The sequence below is a fragment of the Hydra viridissima genome, unplaced genomic scaffold, assembly GCF_058129835.1.
Source record: "Hydra viridissima isolate aposymbiotic clone 2 unplaced genomic scaffold, HvirCarnegie_v1 scaffold_8, whole genome shotgun sequence".
NCBI lineage: Eukaryota > Metazoa > Cnidaria > Hydrozoa > Anthoathecata > Hydridae > Hydra > Hydra viridissima.
This window is the reverse complement of record NW_028324307.1, coordinates 5,493,932-5,510,968: the sequence shown is the minus strand read 5'-3', so window position 1 is coordinate 5,510,968 and position 17,037 is coordinate 5,493,932. Positions and strand designations below refer to the sequence as shown.

Sequence of the window (17,037 nt, the reverse complement as noted above, 5' to 3'; positions counted from 1 at the left end):
ATATTCTAGCAAGATATAAGCAATATACCATTAAAAACTGTATAAAATGTGAAAACTTTACAAATCATAAATAAATAAAAATGCAAATTTGATAGTTTAATAATTTTAAAAAGTTTAAGAAAATTTAAAAAGCTGTTAGTTTTTTTTTTCTTTACCTTCTTGAGCTCACTACATGATTGCAAACTAGTCCCTAGAACATTGTCCTTGTTAAAGTTATCAATTAAATTATCTTTAAAAAAAACACTTTCAAGGAGCTTGTCCTGGGAACTAGTTGCTAGGTCAAGTTTCTTATTATGTGTTTCTGATTCTTCAAATGAGGTTATTTTGTTTTTCTCAGCCTCTTCACTTGTAAAAGAATTCTTGCAATTTAATGCCATCTTGGATACTCCATCATTGGATACTCCATCATACATTAACAATTCTTGGTTCTAATAAGAACGAAATTTTTAAAAAGGTTTTTTGGAGTCTCACTATTGTCTTAGTAAATAGTTACACGTTTTTCAAATGTATGACAGTAATTCAAAATTTTGAAAACACAAAATTGTTTTTAGTAATAAAAAAAGTTTTGAAATTTTGGATTTAACTTATTTTACCTGAGAATTTGGTTGCAGTTTTTCAATTTCCAATATCACAGCTTCCTTTTGCTTGGATGACAAGGTGTTCTCCATGGATTCAATAAACTGCAAATAAAATATTGCTTAGGAGTTAAAACCGAAAAAATTTGTACAAAAAAACTTTTTTTTTAACTTTATTAAGAATAAATTTAAAAAATGTATTTTCATTTTATTCGGAATGAATTTACTTTTACGGACATATGTTACGTTAATAATTAGTATATTGTTCAGTTACCCTTTCTAATTCAGGTCGTTCCGATGGTTCTCCGCTCCATGCAGAATGAATAAATGAAATTATAATTGTTGCATCTATTGAGTTTGTTTGGTAGAGATTTTTTACATCATCCAATATTGGTCTGATGCCTTTGCATAAAGCTTCAGTTAGTAAGTGATCCTTTAAAGATGGAAGTACGTTTTGCCAAGGTGATGACAGATCTGATAAAATTTCGTAAGCAGAAATAGCCCAAGAAAATATATCGGTTTTCTTCGATGGAGTTTTTACGTAACCAGAACAGATTTCTGGTGCAGTATACGATAAAGTCATTCCTTTTGTCGGAAAAGAAGTTGCGGTTGCAGTTATAGTTTCTTTTAGGAGCAACATTCCATCAAAATCAGCTACCTTAACTGATATTTCATTTAAACTTCCGGATACAAGTAAGTTGCTCGGTTTAAAGTCACGATGGACAACTCCATTGTTGTGTAAATAAATCAATCCTTTGGTGGCTTGGAATATATAGTTTAATCTCTCTTTAAAGTTGAAATAAGTATTGTCATTAAATATTGATAAAAGTGATGACAGGTTGTGTACTTTGTCCCCGTCGACATTAACGCGGCAATATTCAAAGAGTAGCGCTGACGGTTTTGTACTAAAACCGCAGAACTTTACTACGTTATCATTTTCCAGTTTTCTTAATACATGAGCGATATCCATGATCTTTTTTTTCGAAACTTGCCTCTTAAACGCTTTCACAGCAACTGTATTTTTTCTTAAATTGTGAATGTATACGATTGCGGATGCGCCTTCGCCTACTATCATTGATGGATTTAATGGCAAATCGTATACATTAAGATGAGCTATTTCTTCTTCCAGTTTTTTTATTGACAAGGGTAAAAATGATGCCATGTTTAGCTGTAAATTAAAGTAAAGTGATATTATAAGTTCTTAAAAATCTTAAATTTTTTTAAAATCTCGAAAATATGTTCAGAAACTATTATCGTTTAGTAAATATGGTTATTTTTAAAAACGAGTTTCGTACAGAAATTATTAATACATAATAAATTAAAATATCTAAAAACTCCTCAACTCTATCTTTTTACTATTTTTACGAATCTGTATAAAATGAATGTGGGCAACTATTTATTTATGCTCTATGACGATTTATTTTATTTTGTAAAGTTCGTTTTAAAAAACCACCGCTAAAATGACATGTTTCTGCTTCTTTATTGGTTCGCCCAAAAATAACTAAATCAAGAATACGGTTGTGATTAAGTCGATAATTACTTCGATGAGTGGCAAAGCCAAAAAGCATAATTATCAAATTTCGCTAAAACTTCACTCGTTGTTAACTAACTTAAAAATAACAAAACTGTACTGTAATGAATTCGTGAAATATATTAAGAACTGTAATATTTGTAACAAAATGAGCTTACAGAGATTCTAAAGTTTCCTTATTTTTGTGAAACATCTTTCAATTAATGCCTGTAATCAATAATGGCATAATATCTTACCTGGGTAATATTTTCGTCTTTGATTTAAAAATAATGGAGATTCAATTTCATAGGGTTACAAACCGATTAAAGAAGAAAAAAAAATTTTTTTTTTTATATATTGTTGTTTTTCGTTTTGAAACGGTTTTAAAACGCTTAGTATGTCACGTTTCGAATTTTCTAATCTTAAGAATAAAATAGCTTGCATTGCGTTTTTAAACCCGTTTGCAACGCGTTGGAAACCCATTTTATATAATTCGTAAATTTAGATTATAACAATAATGATAAATAGATAATATATTATAATAATAAAATAGATAATATATAATAGTAAGATAGCAACGATAAAGATGGCAATAAATCGTAATTAAGATAATAACGGATAATTTGGATAAAACAAAATAAAAATTCTTATAAAGAATAATGTTACAATACTCAGTTCACAGCAAATAATGATTTACTAATAAAATACAAGAATATCATTAGAAATAAATTAATCACAATATAAAATTAGAGTTTCACAAAATTTATATTGTAACAGTTAAATCAGAATTTTTATTTTAAAAATTTTTAGGTAAAATAAATAATATATTCACAAAGAAAAATATATAGAGGTTAAAGAATGATATTAACCAGAACTATTCAGAAAGAAATGGTGAAATCCCTTAAAAACAGATTTTTGGACTTACGGATAAAACCTGTTGTTAGGACGTTCGGGAGGGTATTTCAAAAAATATAGTTATAAGTGACTGACCTTAGGTTATCTCGACACGTTGTCATATTATTAAAACAGTTCTGAAAAAAGGTTGGAAGGATATCGTGTATTTGTTCCCAGATAAATGGACAATTTAAAAGCTGAATTAAGTTAAAAAGGGAAAAACTTAGGATGTCATTACGAAAATTATTGTGCATAAATTCGTACTGCCCTATTTTGAAATGCAACGGTTTTAGAAAAGCATGCGGTTTTAGATGTCCCCAAACTTGACAAACATATTGTAAATGGGATGAGTGTTATATGAATAGTAACGTTTTATATTTAACTTTAAGTCGATCTTATGCTAACATTCCGTTGGCTTAATTTGAGAATAAGATCATTTAAGTGTTTTGAATGAAAATTTCTCACCTATCACAACACCGAGTTATATCACTAGATAAAGTTTTTTAAGCCATTTATTCTAAAGTTCATGTTTTTAGGAGAAATAAAATATAGTTTTTGTAATAAAGTTAGTATATTACATTTTGAATATTAAATTTCCGTAAAAAAAGATCAGTAATACAGTTAGTTAATCTTTGGTATTAAGCGAAAAAAATCCTATAAAGAACAGCTAGTATAGGCCAAGGACGGGCACACATGAGAGCTCCATTCCTTTTTTTCATGTTACAATTAATCGCACCATAATTACAGTTAATTGCATCAAGTCACTCATATTTAAGAAAATATAGTTAAGAAAAAGAAACTACAAAATAGTTGTTTTAAAAATGTTACTATAAAATTTAGAAAATTGTATTTGATAAAAAATATAACATTTATTTGCTGATGGTGCCCAGCAGTGTAAATGCGCGCGGACTTTTTATTTTATTTAAATATTTTTTTGTTTTAACCTAAATTAAAATAACAAAATATCTAGCAGCCAGAAGAGGATCCACATATCCCCATCGTTAGTATCGGCGAAAGATAATAAACAATCAAAATCAGTCCTAAAAATGAAAAAATTAGTAAAATTCAGTATACGTATTTTCTCCTTTTTTTCTAGTTTATTCTCTGTTATCAAAAAACATGAAAAAATGAACAATTGTAAATTAAAAACAAAATATCATCAAGTTAGCGCAAAATTCAAAAATCGAGTTTTCATGTTTTTCTATGGCCGATGATATTGACACCCTAGACATAAATTCCAAAATGGAGTTAATTTTCTTGGGATAGAGGGGGAAATTATCCTGGAGAAAATTAACCCTCTTTGGACATTGAGGCCAGGAATTATTTCATTCCTCAAAAATTGGGGATGATTGTCCAGGGGATAATGATATAAATTCCTCGATTTACGGAGGAGAAGCAACAAAAAAACATTTAAAATGACTTTCAAGACAAATAAAAAAAATTAATCTATTTTGCACAATTTTCAAATTCAATACAGAGTAAGAGAGATCTCTAAATATATAAGTATCGATTTTATATAAATTATGCAGGCATTAGGTGACTTCTGCATTGGAACTTTTAATGAAGTAATATTTTGTGGGAATAAACTCGCAAGCAAAAAAAAAGTTGTTTTTTAAAGAGTCTGTTTATAACTACATATGAACAAAAAGTAGTTACAAAGTTTGATCATAACTGAGTAAAACCATCATAAATTTGTTTCTAGATTTAAGAAACTTTAAGAAAATAGAAATTTGTGACTTAAAAACAAAGAACTTTCAGCTAATTCTAAATCTTTTATTGTCCCGAGTTTTGCTTGCAGTAAGATTGAACAATATCTTACTTAAGAAAGTTTTACATAATATGATTACTCCATTTCTTTTAAACTTATTTCACTTAAAAAGTGAAATAAGTTTAAAATCACAAGGTTACACACCACTAGATTGTAAAGAAAACTTTATACAATAAAGTTACACGTTGTTTTTTTTTTAATAAGAAACCAAGCAAATGGGCTAGTACTAGCAAGTTTCTTATTTTAAGGGTACTTTTTTTCAATTCTATTGCTAAAAGTTTTATAAGAGTTTCTTAAGGGTTTCAAAACTTTTTCTTTTTTCTTTAATTTCGAATTTTTCGATTGCGCGTAAAAGTTAATTACTTATTGAATTGTTGTTCTCCATTGTAGATAATATTTGTTTTAATTTCGTGTTATGTTGATATTTGGGTGAAAAATTATGAAAATTCCTCTTAACAAAATAAAGTTATTATCGAAAAGTAACTCAGTACTAATAAGTTTCTTAAGATTTTTGGATTTCTAGTACTAGTTTCTTATAAACATGTTTCTTATAAAAAAAACGTGTAAACTAAGTAAATTAATGCAGCTGTAATTAATAAAATGCGCTTTCTACTTTACTTTAAATTTAAAAAGACTTAGAAAACTTGTAGATATTTTCAGTTTGAAATTTAGTTGATAATAAGTTGGGGATTTATGGACTCTACTTATATATTGTCTACTTTTAACAACTCTCGATTAACTTTATCAATATATATTTCGTGTTAATATGAATGTTACAAAAACACATTTTAGACAAAATTATTTTCTCTCCAATAAAAGGTTTGGTGTGACAAAACACTTCGATAGCGACGAAAAAGACGTTTTTTTTCACGTTTGGTGTTTCATTTATCAATCAACCAGTTTCATATCTAAAAAAATTTATTTTTCTGTGATACTTATGAATTGCTCAAAAATATATTTTTTACTTTAACAGTGGAATGTTTTCACTGCGAGCCGTTGTGAAACGGATTTGAAACGCGTTGCAAACCAGTTTCAAGCGATAAGCAAATATTATTACGTTTTTAAATTTAGCAAAATTCGAAATTCGATTGAGCGTTTCAAAACCGTTTCAAAACCGTTTCAAAACCGTTTCAAAACGAAAAATAGGAATATAAAAGTTATTTTCGCTCAAACTTTTTTAAATCAACTTTACCAAATATTTCATTTACTATCCCGACTGAAATGAATAACGAATTTAAACAATTTTCTTTGAAAATGACTTAGGAATAATTATGTTACGAACATGAATCATTTCACATCAAAACGACTAAACTTTTATCCCAGCAAGCACAATGACGTCGGTACAACGTTGTTTTGACGTCGCGAGGTTGGTCGTTTTGACGTCGCTGTAAAGTCGTAAAGTGTAACAATTTCACGACGTCATATCCAGGGTGAAAAATAGACGTCGATGCGACGTCGCAAAAAGGACCTACAGAATATCGGTTATTGGTCGGAAAACCGACTAAATATGCCTCTTGTTTTTACATACAATTTTTATATTTTCTATTAAAAAATGTATTATTTATTTAAACAACTTCTTTAAAGACTTGAACATATGTTGTAACATGTGTAACATGTTCAAAAACTTAACTATTTTAAAGCGCCAAAATATTACCAATTACAGTTTCTTTTACCAATTACACTTTTATTTACATAAAAGAATGGCCACAATAAAGTCTCAAATAAAAATATAATGCAGTTGCTTGGATTTCTTTTTCAAAATTCAAAACTATACATCTTTTTTTTTTTCTGGAGCGTATTCTAACACGTTTTTCACTGAATCCAAAACTTCGATTTCAGTTGTCGCGTGATTTGACAACACACTCGCTAAAACAAAATGAAATATGTTAAAACACTTTAAAGTTATTTTTACTCATTTTATAGAATACCAATCTTAAATATAAATATATCAATATAAACTCACCGACAACCACATTACATATCTTTGTCTCTTTAAATGATAACTTTTTTTGCTCGTGTCTATTTGTTCCAAGCATATTAAAACATGACATTACAGAGTAGGACATTAACCTAAAAGAAATTATCAGAACTGTAAATAAAACCTCGAATAAAATAAGAAACTTAAATAAAATAAAAATTTTTGCGTAATGGAGTAAAGTGTTACTTAATTAGTTGAAATCTTAAAAAAAAATTATTTAAAACAGGTTTAACAAACAATTAAATTTTAACTTTTTAAGGCCTCGAATTCGACCTGCTAAATTCCAATTTTTATAGGCAACTTTTTGAATTCAAGTTTGAACTTTAGGCTATCAAGTTCGAATTTTTATAGTCAACCTTGCAACCTGTTCAAATGTAATTTGAAAAACATTTAATTTGATTTTTAATCCATATTATTGTCTATCAGTTAGTATTGTCTATCCATTAATATAGAATACGACGCCATATAAGCCTGGAAAACATATCAATGTATATTGTTGTGTACCTTTTCATGATATTTCTCACATTTTCCCGTACTGTCTTGCCACCGACCATTTTTAACTGACCAACCTAAAATATATATATTTGCTTATACATATTTGAATAACATTTAAACATAAGCTAACATTAATAACTTCGAAGCTAGAGTGGTTCTAATTGTTAACTTTATACATAATTTAATATCAAACGGACATGTTGGTAGCACTTTTTACAAAGACTACATTAAAGATTTCACACACAAAAATTTTTATTGTAGTAAATAGGGTATTTATGAAAAAGAATTCTCAAAAACAATTCACCATAAATGAAAAAAAGTCTTTTTTTGATAAAGACTCCTCTAGTTCTTTGAATTTATCCATGTTATCAATTTTTTCCACATATTTTGTACAGTCATTATTTATTTGGTGAACTTGATTCTCCAATAGGTCAACGATACAAGTTAAAAGAGATATTGTCTTTTTTTGAAATCCTAAAATTACATATAAAAAAATCCAAATATTAAATTTTGTTTCACTTAATAACAGTATATAAATTACATAATATTTACATTTAAGAAAATGTCAGTTTAAAACAAAAAGTAATAGTATAGAGCAAAAGTTTATTTTCAAAATTGAATCTATGAGACAATTTTCGTCATAAAAAAATTGTATATTCCCTCATATACCATTTTTTTAAATTAAGTAAACTTAATAAAAGTACTTAGGTAATTATATTGGCAAAACTGACATTAAACAGTTAGCCAAATCTCTCTGTGTTTTCTAGATGAATTCGATAGATAATTTTAATCAATAAAACTTAAAAAGAACTTTTTTAACTTATGTGCTTCATCCATTGGGAAATTACTATTCATACATCGAACCAGTTTCTTTGCTTTATATTTTGACTTTGAAAACACTGATTGGGAATGATTATTCTGTGATTTTGAATATGATCTAGAACTATACACAGGTGAAGGGGAGCGAGATTTTGATCTTGGCTTGCAAATAGGCGAAAGTAAACATGAACTTGATCCAGACATTAGGACTGGTGAAAGTGAGAGCGAACATGGCCTGCTTTTGGAGACAGGTGATCGAGAACATAATCTTAACTTATGGCTAGGTGATAGTGACGCAGAACTTATTGGTGATAAATAATCAGAAGAACAACTTTTACAAGATGTTGATTGTGAATACGATTCTTGTTTTAAAATAGATTTACTTGACAAAGAAATTATCGGTGACATAATATTTTCAGTAGGTTTTTTAGGCAATTCCACTACTATAATAATATCAATAAATTTATTAACAAAGAAAAAACAATATTTTTAATACTGCAATTAACATTAGGTTGCAAAAAACATTTAAATAAAAATCCAAAATCCTAAATCAAAATGTTTGTCTTACTGTTAAAATCAATATCCCTTTTTTCATTCACTGCACTCTCTCTTTCGCTTGATGAGGACATAAAATTGTTTCCAGACACATATTCACACAAATCTTTTTCACCTAAAAGTTTTAATAAGTAGAAGAAAAATTATTAATAAAAGAGTTAGAACAAATCCGGAAAAACAAAATCATTACCTTGTAATTTTACTTTTAAAATTTCAAATTTCTTCCAAATAACTTCATTGGGAATTGCCTTTGTATATTTTTCATCTTTTCAAGAAGGAGGCCAATACAACCATTTCTCATCTAAGGAAATCCAATGAAATGGAACAACTGTTTCTGTCTCCCTAATTTTTCCAACTTTGTCTTTGCTTGAAGTTACAACTAATGCCCATAAATCTTTCATTGACATCTTTGAATTTTTTATACTTATTTATAATAATATTATAATATTATATTATAATAGTATTTGTTTAAAAAACTGTTTAAACGATTAATTATTAAAAATATATATTAATTTCTTCTAATAACAATTAATTGTTTTTAGAAAAATTTTGGCTATAGAACAATTTTAGCTATAGAACATGTTAACAGTAACATATTTTACTATAAATAATTTAACAAATAATAATTTTTAACAATATAAAATTACTTTAAATTAAATTACTTTATTATGAATATTTAAATAAATGAAACAATTTTTTAATTTATATTTATAAATATTTAAATAACAATATCAAAATTTTACAACAATACAGACAATCACCAAATAGGTAAATTTTTAAAAATTCAATTTTTTTGATGTTTAACATTGTAAAATATATATTAAGTATATTCTTATTTAATCTAATACTTCACAAAGGTACAAAAAACTTTTCAAAGTTTATTATTTAGTTAAAGAGTGGGTTGTAAACAAATTTTATATGTCATGACACAAACATGACAAGACAAACCCTTCTTTATAAGCTAGACATACTGCTTTTCTTTGAAAGTATTTTTTACTTAGACAAACATGTTTCAAGTGAGTTTTTATATATCTAACAAAAACAATGTTAAAGATTTTAGAGTCACATGGATCTGTAAAAGCGCTTTTGTAAACACAATTTTTTAAAACAACACAGTTAAATTGATTGTTGTCTAATTTTCCAATAATCTGGGCAAATTCGCCTGTGTATAGGAGAAACCAAGAGTCTTTAAATTTAGGAGAAAAAATAACTCTATGTGATTTAGCATACTGATTACAACTTATTTCAAGATTTTCAAGCTCTGAAAATCTTTTTAAAACTTGAGATAATGGACTTTGAGGTTTGTGAATGAACTTTTTAAATACTTGCAAATAGTTTTCAAATTGGAAAGAAGAGATTTCATCTAAGGAACAGTTAAAAAAGCTAACATCTTCATGTAAATGAGTTAAGCTGTGTACATTATACACAGAAAAAGTAGGACCATAAAATTCTTCTGATTTAACTACAAAGTAATTCAACAAATCTTTTGCATATTGAAGATTGAGACTGTCTCATTGCTAGAGTTAAAGAAAGAAAATGCTGATAACATTCAGGAGTAAAAGCATCTTTTAAAACTAAAAAGCCAGTATATAACAAAAATTGCCTAAACTCAGTGGCTTTCCACCTTTTTACTTCATGTAAACTTCTTGATTGATGAGCAAACTCAGATGGAAATTTACCACTAAACTTTAACAAATTTTCTGAAATATTCAACAATTGAGCAGAACCCAATCTATATGGGAAAGGTCCTTTGGTTAGAAAAATAAGAATTCGCTTAACAACACCAAGACATACTAAATGCATATAATCCAAGATATTGCCCAGCAGGAGCATCACAAATAAATGCACGGATTTCAACCAACAAATTAACTCCATCTTTATCATAACCACATGCTTTTAAATTCGCAAACTCAATTAAAAAATCATATAAAAAATCATTTAAATTGGTTGGTTTTTGGATACCATAGAAAATTGCAACAATAAATCGTGTAAACTTACTAAACTGGCAAAGTATAGGCCAAAATTGAGAGTTTGAAGATTTATGCAATGGCACACCATCAATGTTTACAAGTAAAGATATGATGTTGTTCTCAACTGGTAATAAAGGATTCTCTCTGAAAGTTTGACTAATACCATTACTTAACCCTAAATAGATATACTCCCCACCAAATTTTTTTCTGTCAAAACACAGCGTTGAGTCTTTAACAAAGTACAAGAAGATTTAGGCAAAGCTGCATGTCCATTGCATCTTAAAAGAGAAAGCAGCTCAGTACTTGCTGTATGAGTAATTCTATTTTTAATCAACCATTTTTTTAAATTTAAAATAAAATATGTTTCATTAGGGTCAACTGCACTACTTCTCTCATCTATTTTTATTTCATTTTCGTCGCTTCTTGAAGAAGAACCAAATTCACTGAAAGAATCGATCTGACTAGAAGAATCAAGTTCGCTAGAAGAGTAGTATTGATTGGAAGAATCAAGTCGGCCGGAAGAATCAAGTCGACTGGAAGAATCAAGTTCATTGGATAAATCAAAACGAACAGAAGAATCAAGCTGGCTCAAAGACTCTAGTTGATTTAAATGATTACTACAATTCAAAGAACCAATCTGAGTGGATGAATCTTCTATGTGGCATGGTTTTTGTTTGCTCGTATCATTTTTTTCCACTTCAAACGTTTTTTCAAAAAAATCTTCATCTTTGTCACTCTCGTATAGAAATTGTCTTAACAAATTATCCTTTCTTCTCCATTTTTTCATATATTTTCTGCTCATTTTCTTAATTTCTTTTTAAAATTAGCTTCTATTAAAGTTTCGGACCTGAACGCAACAGTTAAACAAAACAAAACAAAAAAAAATCTGATAATTCTTTTTTTTTTTATTAGACGACGTTAAACTGACGTCGCTACGACGTCTGAACAAGGGTCTTTAAAAGACGTCATGGATACGACGTCCTAGCGACGTCCTTACAAGGTCGTCCGACGTTATAACTTGAAAATAACCTATTTACAACGTCGTTACGACGTCGTGTGTTTGCTGCGATAATAAAGAAACTATATGTCACACTATTTTTAATATTGGTACTAGTCGCTCAAACATTTGAGTTAGAACTACTCAAAAAATTTCTCTCAACTCCCAATACCTTCGGAAATATCTTTTGTCAAAGATTAAACTTCTTTAGGATCATTCTTAAAATTGGTATCATGGACTCTCAATATTGTTAATAAAATGGGTTCTATTGAAAAACAAATACTCTAAGAATGTAAGTAAAGGTTTTGTGATACAAGGAAATCCTTAAAATTCTTTTCAAATGAAATTCTCTGCAAAGTTACCAAGAATAATGCATTCATTATTCTCAAGCGCGTTCTTTAAATCTTTCAAATAACTTGCATGACTTTTGGCTATGTAGAAATGAGAAGTTAATCCATAGATAGCTGTTATGAGACTTTTATATTCATCTTATTTATTTAATTTATTTTTCCATCATTCTAAATTGTAGGATATGGGAAGGCGGAGGGGGATGTTACCACCTTCAAAATGCAGTGTTATTATTTTTTTAAATGAATATAGTCATTTAAGTGAGATAAAAAGTTAGTTGCTATATCAGTTGCCATCCACTCACTGATTAGTCTTTTTATGAGTAAGTGTGTGGCAACTGCTTTAAGTTAGTTAATTGGGCTTCTACACAGTTCTCCAATTCCTTAATACCTGTGCCTATTTAAAATATCAGATAGAAAAAGTTAAAAGATTTTTTTAAAATAATATTCATGAACAACTACAAAATTTTTATAAAAGGGCGGATGCATAACGTAACAGTTGAAAAAATTTAAAATGCAAAGGAGTTTTCTCAATGGGGGAAGGGAAGTTCCCCATCCATATCCCTCTCATTTTGACCTAATGCAAATGTTTTTTGTAAAAATACATCTCGAATAGGAAAGTGCTCCATCTTTCCATGGACTACTTTAAAATTTGATTAGTGGTGATAAGTACAGATGCACACTCAATATGTCCCCCAGTATCAAAGTTAACAAGCCACTTAGAACTAAGATCCCAAAAGTAATATCCTAAGAATAGCAGTGATCAGCTGAAAAATTATTTCTTTTCAAGCGTTTCTTTTAATGAATATTTTCTGATTCTTTTTACAAAAAAATAGCTAAAACCATTTTCTTGACAAACTTTGATTCTTTACGACAATCTTTTCATCTTACTTTCTTTTTATGACTAAATAAGGAGAAGCGTGTTTTATTAAGGATGGAAAATGGGATAGAAAGTAAATAACATTTCACTTTAATTGTTCATAAACAGAATGTCCATACATTGCAGTAGTACAACACATTCAAAAAAAGTACTAAAACATGAAAATACTTGAGCAGTGATATGGGACGTATTGATGATTCTTCGCTTCAGCATGTATTGATGAAGCAAGTTTTTAATGTCTGAAACGTTTCAATACTTAAAAAATACCTTAAGTGCATGTTACATGCATGGAAAAATTTAAAGATAGCATGGGTGCCTATTCGGAAAAATGGTGTTTGTTGCATTATTTATTAATGCAACAAACTGTTTGTAGAAGCTTCTTGTTTTATAGGATGCGTTTCTCGCAACAGCTTCTTGTTTTTAAAGTATGCGATTTTTGTAACTTCTTCCCTTAATAAATATTCACTTCTTGATTTAAAGTAAACTGTTTTACTTGCATTACTTTAGTTAACTATTTGAGATTAAAAAGTAGTTAAACAGTAGTAAACATTTTTATCAAGATGTATTGAACGTCATTATCAGGTATAATACACTGAGAGCAAGGTGGGAGACTATACTTGGAGGATAATACTTGAAAGGCCATACAATTACAGGGAAAATAAAAAAAAAACATAAATTTCTGAACTTTTTTACATATATTTATTTTTTTTACAACAATTGTTTGTGTTAAATAGTACTCTTGTAAAAAAAACTTCAAGTTTATAATCAAGAAATAAAAGTTTCAGTATTACATTCTTTGGAGGGTATAAAAAAAACTTGGGTGTGAACTTTCTTTTTTAAGTTTGTAATGTGGAAGAAATAACAATCAGATATGCTAAACTTTGACTCAAAATTCCTGTTGACCAGCGTAATAGGCAATTTAAAACTGTCAAGTAGGTCAATTTACTTTAAATAGTTAGGAAAACTTTAAAAACTTAAGAAGCAGGACATATCGAAAACCGAAAGTCAATAAGTGACAATACCTGTAATCTTCAAAAATGGTTAACTTATTTGTAGACTTTTTGAGTCGTGTGCTCAATACTTTCTACATAACAGTTCTGCGATTGACTAGTAAACATATTTAGAAATTAAGCTGCGATTTCACAGCTTAAAACTTTAGTCGTGAACAGTTAGGTACAGAGTGACAAGGCACAAAATGTTTACTATATCAGAGCTTAACCACACGGATAGGCACAGTCCTGAAGAAACCTTAGCGATTCTGGGTTTTTTAATACTTCAATGTCTTTTTTAGAATTTTCACCAAAACTCAATGATTTAACAATAGTATTTTATTTGAAAAAGTTGAAGTCCACTTGGGCGGTTTTCAACAGCTTTCCAAAACGCCCAAGCTTTGACAAGGAATATTTACGGAATATATACAATTTTCAACAGTTTTCCTAAACGCCCAAGTTTTGACAAGGAATATTTTAGGAAATGTGTAAAGTTGCGAGCTGAAAGTTAAACCCAATTTAATTAGGAAAAAAATAATCTGATACAGGGTCGATTTTAAAAATATTAAACCACTTGCTGTTTCGTAATTAAAGAAAACAAAATTATTAGGCACAATTTTTTTGAAGCAGGGAATAGAGAATAGGGGGTTTACCACGGCGATCTTTACTTTAGGCCTAGGCACCGTGCAAACAATATCTGATTAAATTCGTTTTAAAACTCTTATACGCAGCTATATAATTTCGATATTTTGGATTATTTTCACGTATTAAACGTACACTTTAAAATTATAAGATGAGATTACAATGGCATTAACTTGCTACATAAGTTTTATTGCTACGTAAATTTTATAGTTCGAATCTTCGAATTTGGCCACACCGCAAAAATTACATGCAACTTGATGTGGTTTCTATTTTTTCAAGATTTTGGATTATATATAACGCTATATAAAACAATTGAAGTAGTACTTCAAAAAAATGTATTTAAATAATATACAATATAAACTAATGATTTTTTAAAAAAAGCTACGAACAATTAGCAAACAACTGAGAGATTTTTTTCTTTTACATTTGTATTAAACTTGTATGTGGAAACCACCGTAAGAAACAAATTCACGTGAAGTTTCGAGTTTGTCATTTGATTTTTACATTTTTTCAATTTTTCAAACAAAAAAATTTTGGCTTGAAAAATTACTAGATTTAAAAATCAAAAAACCTAGATTTCATTTTTTAAAAAACAAAAACTTAAAAAAAATAATTTGCATTAACTTTAAGAGAGAGAGACAGAGAGAGAGAGAGAAACTTACCTTATTACAGCTTTACTTCACAAATTTTTTTGTTTGTTTAGATTAATTTCACAGTTGACGAAAACTAGTGAAAATGTAGCTGCAAGCAGTTTGCTTGATGAGTATATAAAAGATTACCCAGAAAAAATAAAAGATGAGATTTTGGGGCAAGCTGCAAAAGCAGCTTCAAGACATGTACTTGCACTGGCATTGCTAAATATATTTTTTACAAATGAAGAAATGTCACAGACTTGTTATAACAAAAAAAGTGCTGCATTTAAACCTTTAGACGACAATAAAATTAATCAACTCAAAGAGGTTGTTTTCATCATCAAACCGCCAATTGAAAATGAAAATAAAATAAAACTTTGGAAAGAAATTTTTCAAAAAATCATAACTAAGTGCAGGTTTGTTCGGTTTAAGAACGCAACAGCCTGCACTTAGTTTGGTGTATTTTTAATTTTATTTAAATATTTTACATTTAAAGAAATCTTTCTTTCCGAAGTTCTGTAAACCTTTTTGAATTAATTCTAGTATTTCGTCTTAGTTTTTAAATGCAGCAGACTGTTAATAAACACTTAATTAAATAAAGACAAGTCTTTGAATTGTCTTCATTTAAAAAAGTATATTTTGCAATGCCTAATGATTTATTTATTTACTTTAATAAAATGTTACATAAACTTAGTTTCTTTCTCTTTTTTGAATCTACCCAATACTTCGGGAATATGCAGGAAACTTATTTAGTAGATTTAAATAAACGTTCAATAAATGTCGGCAAGTCATTAGGATACAACTTATTTTGCTTAAACATTGCAATTTTAATGTAAAAGTAACTAGACGATTACTTTTTAAATATTAAAAAAAAATTCATTTTTACCCTACCGTTCTTTTACTTGGTGATAAGAACTAAGAAACATAAAACTTGTTATTAAATATTCAAATACAGAAAAAACAAAAAATGATCGTTAGGTTCCGAATGTTCTTCGCTATCCCAACGTTTTAGAAGTAATGTAAGTAATTGCAACTTAAAACAGAAAATGTGATTTTGTTTTATTAACTTGAACATTTATAAAAGCATTATTAATATTGAAAAGGAGCAACAAAACTACGTATTCATTAAGCTTGCGATAATGTTACAGTTATATGGCAATGGTGTCATAAATAAATTACAGACCAAAAGTCAAGTCAGTAAAAAATTTATACCAATATATTATAGCTAGCATTTCGCACAGCATAAAACTGATAACCTTTTGCACCGATAGGAGATTTTCAAAATAAAATCTTTCAGAGATTTTCTAAATTTTTTTTTATGATGGCTAAATGGTATAAATTTTTATATTGAACGTTTCTAAGTTTCTTAAAATTGAATAGTACGATGTTGAATTACAGGAGTTCGGCCACGAGAAAAGAAATGGTACACTATATTAGATGCTTATTTTATTAGCTTAAAAAAACAACTACCATATCAATAAAAGTGCGTCACATTTGTCTGATTTACGATATAAAAGTGCCTCACATTTGTCTGATTAGTTGTTCACTTACTTCTGTGAGCAAATTACGAGGAAAATTTTTCTTAAATTATGAAGATTTAAACTATAGAATATTAGAAATTAACAAAAATTTCGTGCTTGATTAACATACTTCAACAGTCTTGAGTTTCTTTGGAACAAACTCGCATGGTTTACCATTTAAGCTTTTACGTTGCGTAATGACGTAACTTACACAGCTGCAACTTCTGTAATTAAAGTAAGTTGTAAATCTGGAGTAAATCTATCAAAATACAAATCAGAATTGAAAAAAAACTATAACAAGATAAAAAGGAAAAATTAGAAAAAAAAAAAAACAAAAAAAAAAACCCGGATCCGGATAAGACAAATTTCCGAACAACATAATGTAAGTAAAATAGCTGTGTAAACAGTTAACCGGATCCACTTCTGGATGCGCTTAAATTTTTGGACGCGCTTAGCTGCTGTGTAA

The 17,037-nt window shown here is 28.4% G+C and overlaps 3 protein-coding genes and 1 pseudogene across 5 annotated transcripts in view; all 4 read right to left on the bottom strand.

Moving 5' to 3' along the window:
* Positions 1-2: 2 nt before the first annotated feature.
* On the bottom strand, positions 3-16,791 carry LOC145188262 (serine/threonine-protein kinase mos-like). The gene is made up of 4 exons (XM_090095107.1): positions 16,702-16,791; positions 850-1,743; positions 594-680; positions 3-428 (listed from the first exon to the last, which is right to left on the bottom strand). Exons 2-4 carry the CDS (start codon positions 1,735-1,737, stop codon positions 6-8), a joined length of 1,398 nt encoding a protein of 465 aa, XP_089951233.1. The 5' UTR covers positions 1,738-1,743; positions 16,702-16,791; the 3' UTR covers positions 3-5.
* On the bottom strand, positions 6,411-9,191 carry LOC149884721 (uncharacterized; annotated as a pseudogene). The gene is made up of 7 exons (XR_016454778.1): positions 8,785-9,191; positions 8,608-8,709; positions 8,021-8,482; positions 7,525-7,694; positions 7,230-7,294; positions 6,711-6,817; positions 6,411-6,613 (listed from the first exon to the last, which is right to left on the bottom strand). The product of XR_016454778.1 is annotated as an uncharacterized LOC149884721 (transcript).
* On the bottom strand, positions 9,352-11,605 carry LOC149884720 (uncharacterized). The gene is made up of 2 exons (XM_090095124.1): positions 10,593-11,605; positions 9,352-10,503 (listed from the first exon to the last, which is right to left on the bottom strand). The coding sequence occupies exon 1, from the start codon at positions 11,364-11,366 to the stop codon at positions 10,740-10,742; it is 627 nt and encodes a 208-aa protein (XP_089951250.1). The 5' UTR covers positions 11,367-11,605; the 3' UTR covers positions 9,352-10,503; positions 10,593-10,739.
* Positions 14,535-17,037, bottom strand: part of LOC149884718 (uncharacterized) — a 23,389-nt gene continuing 20,886 nt past the window's right edge. For both annotated transcript variants that reach the window (XM_090095126.1, XM_090095127.1), the window contains exon 5: positions 14,535-16,795. In XM_090095126.1, the coding sequence (XP_089951252.1) occupies positions 16,779-16,795 (17 nt within the window). In that variant the 3' untranslated portion in view covers positions 14,535-16,778. The remainder of the gene's footprint in view (positions 16,796-17,037) is intronic.

What these genes read in the sequence shown, in the direction of transcription:
- LOC145188262 (XM_090095107.1), bottom strand. Translation starts at nt 1,737, where the DNA reads ATGGCATCATTTTTACCCTTGTCAATAAAAAAACTGGAAGAAGAAATA. An exon ending in AACGACCTGAATTAGAAAGG is followed by an intron (nt 681 to 849) that starts GTAACTGAACAA and finishes TTTTATTTGCAG; the next exon opens with TTTATTGAATCCATGGAGAA. An exon ending in AACTGCAACCAAATTCTCAG is followed by an intron (nt 429 to 593) that starts GTAAAATAAGTT and finishes CGTTCTTATTAG; the next exon opens with AACCAAGAATTGTTAATGTA.
- LOC149884720 (XM_090095124.1), bottom strand. Translation starts at nt 11,366, where the DNA reads ATGAGCAGAAAATATATGAAAAAATGGAGAAGAAAGGATAATTTGTTA.